This window comes from Muntiacus reevesi, chromosome 7 (genome assembly GCF_963930625.1).
Source record: "Muntiacus reevesi chromosome 7, mMunRee1.1, whole genome shotgun sequence".
Lineage (NCBI taxonomy): Eukaryota > Metazoa > Chordata > Mammalia > Artiodactyla > Cervidae > Muntiacus > Muntiacus reevesi.
This window is the reverse complement of record NC_089255.1, coordinates 27,643,157-27,656,410: the sequence shown is the minus strand read 5'-3', so window position 1 is coordinate 27,656,410 and position 13,254 is coordinate 27,643,157. Positions and strand designations below refer to the sequence as shown.

General features: G+C 43.5%; 1 protein-coding gene across 1 annotated transcript; it reads left to right on the top strand.

Annotated features, from left to right (window-relative positions):
• On the top strand, positions 1 to 1,599 carry CHRM5 (cholinergic receptor muscarinic 5). Its single transcript, XM_065941657.1, has one exon. The coding sequence runs from the start codon at positions 1 to 3 to the stop codon at positions 1,597 to 1,599; it is 1,599 nt and encodes a 532-aa protein (XP_065797729.1).
• The last annotated feature ends 11,655 nt before the right edge of the window (positions 1,600 to 13,254 follow it).

Sequence of the window (13,254 nt, the reverse complement as noted above, 5' to 3'; positions counted from 1 at the left end):
ATGGAAGGGGACTCTTACCGCAATGCGTCTAACGTCAACGGCACCCCAGTGAGCCACCAGCCTTTGGAACGCCATGGGCTGTGGGAGGTCGTCACCATCGCAGCCGTCACGGCTGTGGTGAGTCTCATCACCATCGTGGGCAATGTCTTAGTCATGATCTCCTTCAAGGTCAACAGCCAGCTGAAGACAGTCAACAACTACTATCTGCTCAGCTTAGCCTGTGCGGACCTCATCATTGGGATCTTCTCCATGAACCTCTACACCACATACATCCTCATGGGACGGTGGGCTCTCGGGAGTCTGGCTTGTGACCTTTGGCTTGCGCTGGACTATGTGGCCAGCAATGCATCTGTCATGAACCTTCTGGTGATTAGTTTTGACCGTTACTTTTCGATCACAAGACCCCTCACGTACCGGGCCAAGCGTACCCCAAAGAGGGCTGGCATCATGATTGGCTTGGCCTGGCTGATCTCCTTCATCCTCTGGGCCCCAGCGATCCTGTGCTGGCAGTACTTGGTTGGGGAGCGGACGGTGCCTCCAGATGAGTGCCAGATCCAGTTCCTCTCTGAGCCCACCATCACTTTCAGCACGGCCATTGCCGCCTTCTACATCCCTGTTTCTGTCATGACGATCCTCTACTGCCGCATCTACCGGGAAACGGAGAAGCGAACCAAGGACCTGGCTGACCTCCAGGGCTCAGACTCTTTGGCTAAAGCTGAGAAGAGAAAGTCAGCTCACCAAGCTCTGCTCAGGTCCTGCTTCAGCTGCCCCCGGCCCACCCTGGCCCAGAGGGAGAGGAACCAGGCCTCCTGGTCATCCTCCCGCAGGAGCGCCTCCATCACTGGGAAGTCATCCCAAGCCACCGGCTCGAGCACTGAGTGGGCCAAAGCCGAGCAGCTAACCACCTGCAGCAGCTACCCCTCCTCAGAAGACGAGGACAAGCCCACCACTGATCCAGTCTTTCAAGTGGTTTACAAGAGCCAGGCCAAGGACAGCCCAAGGAAAGAGTTAAGTGCTGAAGAGACCCAGCAGACTTTTGTGAATGCTCAAACTGAAAAAAATGACTATGACACCCCAGAATACTTCCTGTCTCCAGCTGCTGCTCATGGGCCCAAGAGTCAGAAGTGTGTGGCCTACAAGTTCCGACTGGTGGTGAAAGCTGAGGGGACCCATGACACCAACAACGGATGCCGCAAGGTAAAAATCATGCCGTGTTCCTTCCCGGTGTCCAAGGACCCCTCAACAAAAGGCCTCGACCCCAACCTCAGCCATCAGATGACCAAACGAAAGAGGATGGTCCTCGTCAAAGAGAGGAAAGCCGCCCAGACCCTGAGTGCAATTCTCCTGGCTTTCATCATCACTTGGACTCCTTACAACATTATGGTCCTGGTTTCTACTTTCTGCGACAAGTGTGTCCCAGTCACCCTGTGGCACCTGGGCTACTGGTTATGCTATGTCAATAGCACTGTCAACCCCATCTGCTATGCCCTCTGCAACAGAACCTTCAGGAAGACCTTTAAGATGCTGCTGTTCTGCCGATGGAAAAAGAAAAAAGTGGAAGAGAAGTTGTACTGGCAGGGGAACAGCAAGCTCCCCTGAAAACTAACAACTCCCCTCAAAGTATAACCATGATCAAGGTCCTCTGAGGATGGGCAAGCTGATTCTGGTTTACTTTCCAAAAAGACATCCGTCCTTTTGAGTCCCTGAGGCCTCTGTAAAGGATCAAGGTCTACTGTCCAAAGGAGGGAGTCACAGCTGCCACAATCACTGCCATACTGAGTGACCCTTGTCTGTGGCCAGGACAAGAGTGTCTGATGCCACTGGCGTTTTCCACTGAAGTAAAGAGACAAACTCATGCCCTTTCACAGGAGGAGGCACCCTGGGTCACAGAGAACAACGGCTGAGGGAGCTCCTGTCTAACCTTCCGTGGGGAGCAGCGAGGAGAGAAACCTGGTCAGAGTTTTGTGCAGTACGTTTGTGTCTATGCAGTTGTCTCACCTCAGCGAAAACCGGGAAGATGAAGTCAGTGTCACCTGTCAACAAGAGCGATATTCAGCTGGTTTCTAGGACTCTGTTCCTTTATAAACTGATCAGTATTCATTATGCTGCTATTCTGTGTTCTATACTGTGGTGTGTTTTCCTGTTCCTACATCTGAGTGAAGCTCTCGCTCCTCCCTTTCCCAATGATGACACTTCCTGGTACCCACGGAGGCCAGGCTGGTCCCCACAGAACCACCCTTCCCCTCAGAGTCACGGGGCTGAAAGGACACTGGAACCCGATCACACCCAGTCAGTCCTACAGAGGGGCCTCTATTCTGCTAATAAAGATCACCAGGTCTCCACAGTCAATTATTTCGTTTTTACCAATGGGAAGTTTTTCCTTTTACGCAAACAAATACTATGGATTCTAGTTTGTGCCCTTTTGAACCCATTTACTTAGGCTCATCCTTAGGAAGATTCATTGTATGAAAGCCCTTTACTGGGTAAAGACCTTCTCCAATCTGTTTAATCAAATGGTTTTCAGAAGCCTTACATTCTCATTTCTTCACAAGGCAAACCTGAGGCAAAATGTGCAAAACAAATTTGTTTTCGCTCCATGCTTTTGAACTTCTTCCAGTCCTTTTGGCAGGCCCTCATCCAGACCCCTAATTCATACCCAGGCACAAGCAGGTCACTGTGATGCTTCCAGTCAGAAGTGTTGTTTAGAAAGACAGTGGGGGAAAGTCTGTTTAAAAAAAAAAAAATAGGTCTTTCAAATCATGGCTCAGAAATGACTGACTTATTCATTCATCTCCAAATTCCCCAAAACAAGAAGTCCAGAAAAATAGTTGAGATCCAGTAAAGCCGGCTATGGTCATTAAAAATGACCATGTTTTCTTTAAAAGCAAAAATGTAGGCCACAATATTATATAAAAATAAAGTTATCAACATAGGGAATTCCTTGACGGTCTAGTGGTTATGCTCCACACTTCCACTGCAGGGTGCACAGGTTCGACCCCTGGTCAGGGAACTAACATTCCGCATGTCATGCAGTGTGACCCAAAAGGAAAAAAAATTAATCAACATACATGTAAGTATCAGGATTATCAAAAGAAAAATTTTAATTGCAATCTGTGTATATAAATAAACCAAATCTCAGAGTTTCCTTTGATAATTCTGAAAATTAACTAACATGCAAAAAATTAATACAATAGGGCATAAAATTAACGGTCCACAAAGAAAGCAGCAATATAGCACACAGCAAGGATTTTAAAGTTGAAGTACTTCTGTCAGACAGAAGCTCATATGTAACCTGTCGACTATAGCTGCAGTTGTATGTAAAAATCTCTGGACTTCTTTTCACCTAATGTGGGCCAGATCTTTTTCAGCCTCCTTTGCTGAGGGGATGTAAAAATATCAGGCTTCACTGTCCTGGGAATTTGGTAAGTGAATATAGGAGAGTTTCAACCTTCCACTGAAGAGTGAACTGGCCTCCTCGAGGGAGTCCCAAGAAGGCTTCACGGAAGTGGAAACCCAGGCCTCTCCAGCCCTGTAGAAACTTAATGCTGAGATGGAACATCTTAGAAGCAGTTTAGCTGTTGAGTCTTTATGAAGGGCAGGTTGACACCTGCCAATAATTTGATAGAGAATATTAGTGAACTGGCTCAGTTCTCCAAGACAGAGGCTCCCAGGTCTATAGGATGCCAACAGGGTGTGCAAACCTGCTCCACCAGCTCTAGATAAACAGTTGATTCTTTTAGTTTAAGGCTTTGACTCCTGACAAAAGTGAAAATCCCTCCAAGAGAATAGTGCTCTGAGCTCAAGTTCACTGTTCACAGTAGAGAAAGAGATTAAGCTAATTCAAACAAAAGGACACAGAATGGAGGGGGAGGGTTGCTGGGGGCCCATCTTTCTCACTCCACAATTGCCTAGAACTTAGACTTTTTGGTTCGTCTTTTGTGAAATTAATTGAGAGGCCTAGGTCTCCTTCATCATGGTCTTTGGGAGGCAGCCAGTTATGCAGACTACCTATGTCCCTTAACAAAGACAAAAAGGATGCCTTAGACTACTAGGGGAAGCTAGACTTCTTTAGAATAGGGCTTCTGGTGGGGTCCTCAGAATGAACAGCTCCAACTGTAAACTATAGGGACCTGACTAGTGGATGGGTGGGATGTGGGCCAGCTTTGGGTTTTAGGCCTTCTTATGTCCCATCTCCAAAACTCCGTCTGTGGTAAATTATGTGCAGCCTTGATTAGTTGCCTGTTGGATGCTGCCATGTTGCTAATATTGTGGTTTGTTTCTCCTTGGTGTGAATCTGATGGCTTGTCAAGGAATCTGTTTTCAGCACAGTTTTTGGTTAAAGCATTTTGTCAATATTCCTGGTTTCTGCGTTGTTGCTTTGGTGAACGTCCTTTGAGGGCAATGCTAATGTTTGACTCTGTCATTGTGAAATCTGTACCTAATCTCTGGGTAGGGAAATACCATTGTCTCCTGTAAATACTGGAATTACAGCAAAGGATGTGGGAACTGGGCTGCTTTCCTGTATTGTACTAGCATTATTCTGGATATTAAAGAAATGTAACCACACAGTAGTCCAAGGCAAAGTGTTAAATAAGCAAATGGTCTCAGTGAGCTTGCTAGATCCATCTATGTTAAAAATTACACACACACTCACATGGCCTGGCCTTTTAAGAGGAGAGGGATTGATACATAATGTAGATACATGTGCCCCCTGTCACCTTTGCGGTTTCCCCCTTTCCTCTCATTTACCAATAACCAAATTAAGATGAAATAATGCTGACAAAATTCCTATGACTAAAATGCTTCCATTTCCCTCCAGGACAAGGGAGATGAGGCAGACCTCAAACCACAGTCCTTGAGCCAGTCAGTATAAACCCTGTAACAAAACAGAACAGCAACCTTTCTTTTCCAGCTGCTCAAAGAGCTAGTGACCCAGTCATTTCACTCCCATTGTTAGTGATACTAATTCTCATCACCCCCACTCAAATCACCAGTGAAGTGTGAGATTATATAAATTCTTTCCCATAAGAGCCCCAGATAGAGAATTAGTGAGAAGAGGAATGGAAATGTTTTTGAGTGCCCAGAAAGGAACCAGAAGAAAGATTTTTTTAAACATACAACTTTTTTGGGGAGGGAGGGATAATTTTAAACTTAAAGAAAAGCTTCCAGAATAGTACAAAGGGGGCTTCCCAGGTGGTTCAGAGGCTAAGACTCCATACCTTCAATGCAGGGGTCCTGGGTTTGATCCCTGGTAAGGGAACTAGATCCCATATGCCACAACTAAGATCCAGTACAGTCACATGAATATTATAAAAATTTTAAATTAAAAAAGAACAGTACAAAGAACTCAGATACCCTTCACCCACATACCCTTATTATTAACATTTTGCACATTTGTGCTGTGTGTGTGTATGTGTATGTGTTACGGGCAGGGAGGGGTGATGGTACCACCTGAACTTATCTGTGATTAGGCAAAGAACGTCAAAGTCTAATCACAGCTCATGGTCTGCTCACTGCACTTTACCATCATTCAGGCTTGTCTACGTTAGTGAGCCTTGAAAGTGAAAGTGACAGTCACTCAGTCACTCTTTGTGACCTCATGGATTATACAGTCCATGGAATTCTCCAGGTCAGAATACTGGAGTAGCCTTTCCCTTCTCCAGGGGACCCTCCCAACCCAGGGATAGAACCCAGGTCTCCTGCATTGCAGGTGAATTCTTTTTTTTTTTTTTTTTTTTTTGCAGGTGAATTCTTTACCAGCTGAGCCATAAGGGAAAGCCCTTATGGCAATCTATTTGTTCAAAAGGTCCTCTTCTTACTTTATATGTCCCTTGAACAAGCCTCACATCACCAGATGCCCTTCGGCTCCTGCTAAGAGCAGATCTCCAAAGAGCTCAATTCCCAGACTTCAGCAATGATTTTCTAGAGTTATCCTGCATGAATGCATCTCAGTGGTATTCCAGTAAAGGAATGGGTACTCATCTCTAACAAAGAGCAGATCATACTTAACCCATTTATCCCCAGTATCACTCACTGGGGAGCTGGTGCTTTTTTTTCTTTTTTAGCAACTCCATATATATCCAAAGATGGGTTTGTAGTCCAGCTATTTTCAGTGAAAATTCATGACGCTACTGACCATGATGTACTAACTACAGGCCAGTCTCCCTATTGTAGTTTACAGTAGACTATAGTGGAAAACACTATGGCTGGAAGACAGGTTTGACCTGGGATTTGGAGGACTATTCTTGCCCCTGAAAAAGTAGATAGCCATGACTGGAAAATCTTTCTGTTGGAGCCTTTGTACCCAGAAGTAGAGCCTATCCTGGAGAGGCAGAAAAAAAAAAAAAAAAAACAAACACTATACTAGGTTTTATCTTATAGTCATTTTTATGATATAGTGATTAATAGAATAGTATATATTTGCTTAGAAAATTTGGGAAATAAACAAATAACAAAAAATTACCAGTAATTCTACTACCCAGAGATAACCTCTGCTAAATATCTAAGGGTCTCTCCTTGTAAACTTTGTGTGTACAGAAACATATTTTAAAACACACAGAGCTGCTAAGTACTGTTTGGCAATCTTAATGTTCATATCTTGCAGGAAATAAGACCACTCAAGTTCTTTAAGAGCAGAAAATCATAAGGCTTCAATTAACACGGGGAACTCCTATCCATAACTAAATGTAGATTAAAAAGAGGTCTCTTCTGTCCTTTTTCATCTCTTTTAGATGCACGCAAATGCCCCAAACCTTTGTACCCTTTTTTCCTTCACCATCTTCCTAGATTTAAGGACCACTATCCAGGCAACCTGACTACTCCTTTCTTTAGTTACTCATTTGTTTCAGCAAATAATGATTCATCTCTGGGGGAACCGTGGGATTACAAAGAGGAATTAGACACTGTCCCTGCCTCCAAGAACACGCTAACAGCTTGCGTGACAGATAACAGTACAAAGAGAATCACGCTGATGGGGGGAGGCTTCCAGTTCTCCTCCTCCCCAAACACAAACATTTCCCCTCTCCAGGCCTCTGTTTTCCCTGCCCTTTTTTGCCCTTTGGGGAAACTAGCACCAAAATTTGAACCGTAAGAAGTAGAACACTTGTATGACTGAAAAGAGAATGAGAGTGAAGAATAACAAAATGAATGTGGATTATATCCAACATTTTACTTAGACGCTCTCAAGTAATTTTTTGTTCTTTTTTTTTTTTTTTTTTCTCAGTTTGGTTTCCAGGCCTTTCAGAAAGGAGTCTTGCCCTGTCTGGATATAGCCTAACCTTCCTATTCCATAATCCAAACCCTTCCTAAGGTAGAGGTCAGGTAGGCATGCAGAAGTTAGAGAAGGTACCAGTAGGATTCTGCAAGGATAGTTTCAAAATCAAATACATACAATCACACACATATTTACATACATAAAGCGAAGCAGTGAGGATAGAGAAGAGCCTCGAGTTCAAAGTGGCAGCAGTTGGTTTGGAGTGGGAGGGCTGAGAGCCTACTGGGAACTCAGAGTCCTCTGAGATGCCTTGAAGAAGAGCTGAAACTTTGCTCCCAACCAGTCCCCAAGGAGGATGAAGAGGAGAAACATTCATGCCAGAGATCTCTGCTGGATCACATCATTTAAAGACATGAGGTTGGGCCAGAGGTGGGCAGAAAGCAAGTGAGGAGGGAAAGCAAGACTTGTTTTTCTTCCATTATTATCTCAGAAGTTTTTGGGTCCTCGAGGTTTCTACTGGACTGCAGGCTTTGGGCAGTGATTTTCATACCCTGCAGTTTGTGTGCTCAGTCATTGCAATCGTGCCTGACTCTGCAACCCCGTGGACTGTAGCCCACCAGGCTCCTCTGTCCATGGGATTCTCCAGGCAAGGATACTGGAATGGGTTGCCATGCCCTTCTTCAGGGGATCTTCCCAACCCAGGGATCGAATCCATGTCTTCTGCGTCTCCTGCACTGAGGCATATTCTTTCCCACTGGTTATCAATAGTCAGCCACACTGGGTGACCATGGAACACCATACACAGGGTTTTCCCTAACCTTTTGTCTTGAGAGGCGTGAGGTATCTTTGAGAAGGTATGGTAAATTCAAGCCTGCAAGGCCTCCAGGTCCTCCCCTCTCTCCTCCTCTGCAAGTGCTCCAGTTACACGGTTCTTTCAGTTCCTTCAGGGGCCGACCTCCCTCCCACCTCAGTTCACACCGAGAAGCTCCTCACTCTCATCCCTTCTTCTCAGGCTCAGCCTAGTTAATTCCTATATAGTGTTTCATACAGGTCACTTTCTCAAAGAAGTGGTCCTACATTGGCCCTCTACCCTCTCATCCCATGTTATGAGCTTTTAGGGCACCCAGGACTTTTCCATGGAGCACCTATTAAGGTCTTCATTACACATATGTATGTGCTTGGTTATTCTTTCCCATTTCTCCTGTTAAACTCTCAGCTCTGAAGCCAGAGTTCATGTTATCTTGCTCAATGATGAGTCCCCTTACTTAACAGACTTTGGCACATCGAGGGAAGAGATGGGTGCAAGGTTAGGCTCCAGGGTTTTGTGGGGTTTTTCCAGCATAGCTAGTACCTATGTGGTTCCCTGAGAACTAGAAGCTTAATTCACAAGTCTCTGATCTCTTTGATGATTTGAGTAGGGAATCCCTAAAAATGATGATGCTGTATGTGGCAGCCATCCCAGAACTGTTTTAGTGGAGAAATATAGCTTCTTCCCACCCTTCCTTAGGATAGGGGGAATAGCATTGTTGTATCACTAGTACTTTACTATCCAGATACCTTAGAATTCAGAGAGGGAAGTCTGAGAAGTAAAAAGGTGGTTCAAGATGAAATTCTATAATGGTGTAAGCACAGGCATGAAAAGGAACCAAAAAAAAGGGGGGCTTTTATCTAAGTCCTAGGGGCATCTGGAAGACTTGTCAAGGGTGATTTCCACACTAAGTCCTAAAGAAAATGTAAGTAGACGAGAGAAAGGGGTAGGGGTGAGGTAGAGAGTTGAGAGGAAGAAACAAAAAGGCCCAGAGGTGAGCACACATGTAGAACTTAAAGTGGGGAAATGAGGAAAATTCAAGATTCATGCAGGAAGAAAGTGCCAAGAAATGAGTCTGTATGGACCATGGTCAGAGGGTTTATCTTGAAGTCTATGGAGAGTCTACAAAGGATTTTTAACTAGGGACTGACGCCATCACATTTACCTTTAGGTTTACAGTGTCTGAAGAAAGATCTTTAGATTTACAGTGTCTGAAGCTCTAGGCACCAGAAATTAGGTCTAGAACTGCTTTCTCCTGGAAGTCAGTTTCTCTTGACTACACCACCCCCTTCTCTCTGAGGAGTGTTTGGAAGGAGGCAAGTGCCCAGATCATGCCAGCAGAGGGAGGCAGAGGGCGGGCAAGTGAATAGATGTAAGGGTGGGTACTGATAGTGTGCATGTGAATCTTGTCTTTTCAGTTTAGCTTGTAAGAGAAGCACTGTAGGAAATGGTTAACAGGATTTGCTCTAGGTTACCAGCTGGTGAGTCTGGGAAAATTTTAACTTTTGTTTCCTCGTCTGAAAATTAAAGTGAAAGTGAAGACACTCGGTTGTGTCCGACTCTTTGCGACCCTGTGGACTGTAGCCTACCAGGCTCCTCCATCCATGGAATTTTCCAGTCAACAGTACTGGGGTGGATTGCCATTAAGAATATTAATAATTGCAGACTTTCACTGAACACATATGAATAGGATTAGTATAAATATTAAATGGGATAATACATGTATAGTGTTCTAAACAGTCTTACTTATGAAGTAGATATTTCCTTCATTTTACAGATGAAATCTTAGTCCATTTTACATTTGATGAAACTGATGCTTGGAAAGATTTCTTTTCTAAGATCATATAATTAGTATGTGATGAAGCAAGGACATGTGTTCACCCAATTTCTCCCTTAACTCAGAAAGTTCCTTGTGACCCATTCATTCAAGATGATATGGAGGCAACACATCCCGATTTTTCACTGACTGATGGAAAGAGAGAAGGCTTTCAGTAGATTGGAGATAATTTTAGTCCGCTCTGGAAAAGTGCATAAGTTAAGACAGGTGAGTTCAAACAATAGATACCTATAGAACTAACTTAAGTAAAACACATAAACACTATATTAGACAGGAGACCCTGGTTCTATTCCTGGGTCAGGAAGATCTGCTGGAGAAAGGGATGGGCTCCCCACTCCAGTATTCTGACCTGGAGAATTCCATGGACAGAGGAATCTGGCAGGCTACAACACACAGGGTCGCCAAAGTCGGACACAAATGAGCAACTTTCACTTTCACTTTCAGAAGACGTAGCAGAGCTCCATGGAATGTAAGGGAAAGAACACAGCAGCCCCAGGAAAGGATTTGAACAAAGGCACAGTTCTCAGAATTCATCTTCCACTTCAGCTTGGAACCTGTTTTCTGTACTGTGTGTGATAAAGAGCTATGAACATCTTGCAAATTTATATGTTGCAAACTACTTCTTGAATCCCTGAGTTTTCATTTCAAATTCCTAAGAGACAGCCTTTGGCCTAATCTGGATGGCAGGCCCACAAAAGCAGAGCCACACAGCACAAACAGAGCTGCTGGGACGACAGTTCTTTGAACTGCACTCTTTCCCAGGGGACAACCAGTCACAGGCATAAGCTGGATGACAAGTCAACAGGTGTACATTACAGGAAGGAAAGCTCCTATTGTCAGAGTTTAGATTTTCCTCTGCCCTTCCCCACTGTCCAATGTTGCTGACATTCCTCCATAAAGCATCAATTCTACCATTCCCTCACATTCAGAGAATAAAATAATTTACTTTGGGGGATAGGAAGAAGTTTGAGAGAGCAGTGCTGTGCTGCGCTGAGTCATGTCCAACTCGATGCAACTCCATGGACTGGAGCCCACCAGGCTCCTCTGTCCATGGGGATTCTCCAGGTAAGAATACTGGAATGGGTTGCCATGCCCTGCTCCAGGGGATCTTCCCAACCCAGGGATCGAACCCAGGTCTCCCACATTACAGGTGGATTCTTTACCATCTGAGCCACCAGGGAAACCCAAGAATACTGGAGTGGGTAATCTATCCCTTCTCCAGGAGAATGTCCTGACCCAGGAGTTGAACCAGGGTCTCTCACATTGCAGGCAGATTCTTTAATAGCTGAGCTACCAGGGAAGCCCAAGAGACCAGTAAGTGTATATATAAGCCCTCCTAAGAGGTGACTTTTGCCCAATTTTTTAAGACTGCCAAGGAAAGTAAATCTCCTGGTCACTGGCACTTCACCATTGTGTTTACCATGCCAAGAAACTCTTCTCCACAAGAAACTAATTCCTTTTGCTGTATTTAAGTCCATTTTGTTTTCAGACTTTACCGAGGGGTACACAGTTCATTAGAATTTGCTTTAGAAAGATAATTAAGCATTTGAAAAACCCCCTTAGCATTCTTTACCAAACTAAAAAATTATAGCCACTTTAATCCTTCTTAAAGTATACCTAGTTAATATAGTCAGGAGTCAGTAGAATCATTTGTATAGAAAAGTATGAATATTAATCCCTGGCAGCTTTTTTCTAGACCTGCTCTATGTATCTTACTATAGAGGCTAACACTGGACACAGTACTCTTCAAATCAGATAAATGATAAGTAAGGGGTTAGGGTGCAGATAGTCGGGGAAGGGACTCAAGAGGCTTTCACTGAATCCCTGCAAGAACAACAGAACCTCCATACACTTGAAATGCTGTCCAGCAGCTACCTGCTCCCCCAACCTCTGGAGTTACCACAGTCTTTCTCCCAGTTGGGCATCTGTCATGCTCCTTGTGAGCCAGATTCCTCAGACCATTGATTCTGCTTACCTGTAGCTCAGGATCAACACACCACCTTCTCTGATCCAGTACCACCCAACTGACTGGCTCAAGTCCCACCCTCAGTCCAACCAGCTGTGGGTGAGAAAACAGGTCCATCCAGGCCTACAGAGAGACAACTGCAAAATGAACTTTTTCTCTTTCCTATGTATGATGCACACGATTTCATAACAGTGATTGCAAGGAAGCTTTCCTTATACATATTCTCATGGTCCCTTATGAATCACCTCATAACACTTTTAGAATGAGTCCATTTCTTAATCTTCATGCCAAATTTTCATGATCATTTAAAGATTTTATAATTTTACTAGTTATTCCAAATATGTTTAAAAATATCCAAATATATATATAGTAGGAGCTCATTGAGTGGAATTACTTTATATATATATATATATATATACATACATACAGGTATATATATACATGGAAAATTTTTATTTCAGCATTACCTAAGGAGATACAGATGTGAATCTTCAATCATTACTAGTTTATTAAATTTTAGTGCAAGTAGATGCTTGTCAAAGTTTTCTGTTGGAAGTGCTGTGCACAGCTAGGTTTTTGGCTCTGCCCATTCCTCTTGTTTACCGCCTAACATTGTTAATTTACTCCTCCATCTTCCCAGGTTTGCCCAGGCTAGCCCAATCCTACCTGACTGAAGGCGTTGTGAAAGGTTTCAGTTCCCTATGCTCCCATGATAAAGTTGTTACTGTGGGAAAGGAGACCAGCTAATACTGGGTCCTACTTGGGGGAGGGGGAATTTTTTCCTAAAATAGCTATTTTAGTATTTCATCTTTCTTTTTCAGGATCGTTAAAACAATGTTCATAATTTATAGGCAACATATGAATTTTGCAAAATCTACCCTCCTCAAGTTCTCTAAATAATTATAAGTACTTATACCAATTGGATATTCTCATAAACCTTACCAATTAAAGCAATAATTGACTTGGATTACAATAAGTGCACCTAAAATGCTAAAAGAAGGGCACAACTCTGTCCTGCCTCAACGTGCTCTTTGAAGAGACTGAAAGACTGGGTCACCAGCTTCTAGTGTGTTCTCTGAGGTTAGTGCTTAACAGAATTTTATGGGGTTAAAACACAAAATGCATATATGAGCCATCCTAAAAGACGACTTTTTGCCCAATTTTTAAACAGTTGACCATAAACATGCAAAAATGTGACTATGTGATCTGGAAGGCAATTTTTAAAAATGAAAATGTTTTAGTTTTTTAAAAAATATTTTCAATAGTTTTTTTTAGTTGCACACACACACACACACACACACACACACACACACAAAATAAACAAACAAAAAAACCCCAAACTTTCTGAAAGTTTGAGTAATTACTTGAATGAAAAAGGTCTCTATCATTATTGACCTCTTTGGGACCTTGAAACCCTTCCAGTTACTGAA

What these genes read in the sequence shown, in the direction of transcription:
- CHRM5 (XM_065941657.1), top strand. Translation starts at nt 1, where the DNA reads ATGGAAGGGGACTCTTACCGCAATGCGTCTAACGTCAACGGCACCCCA.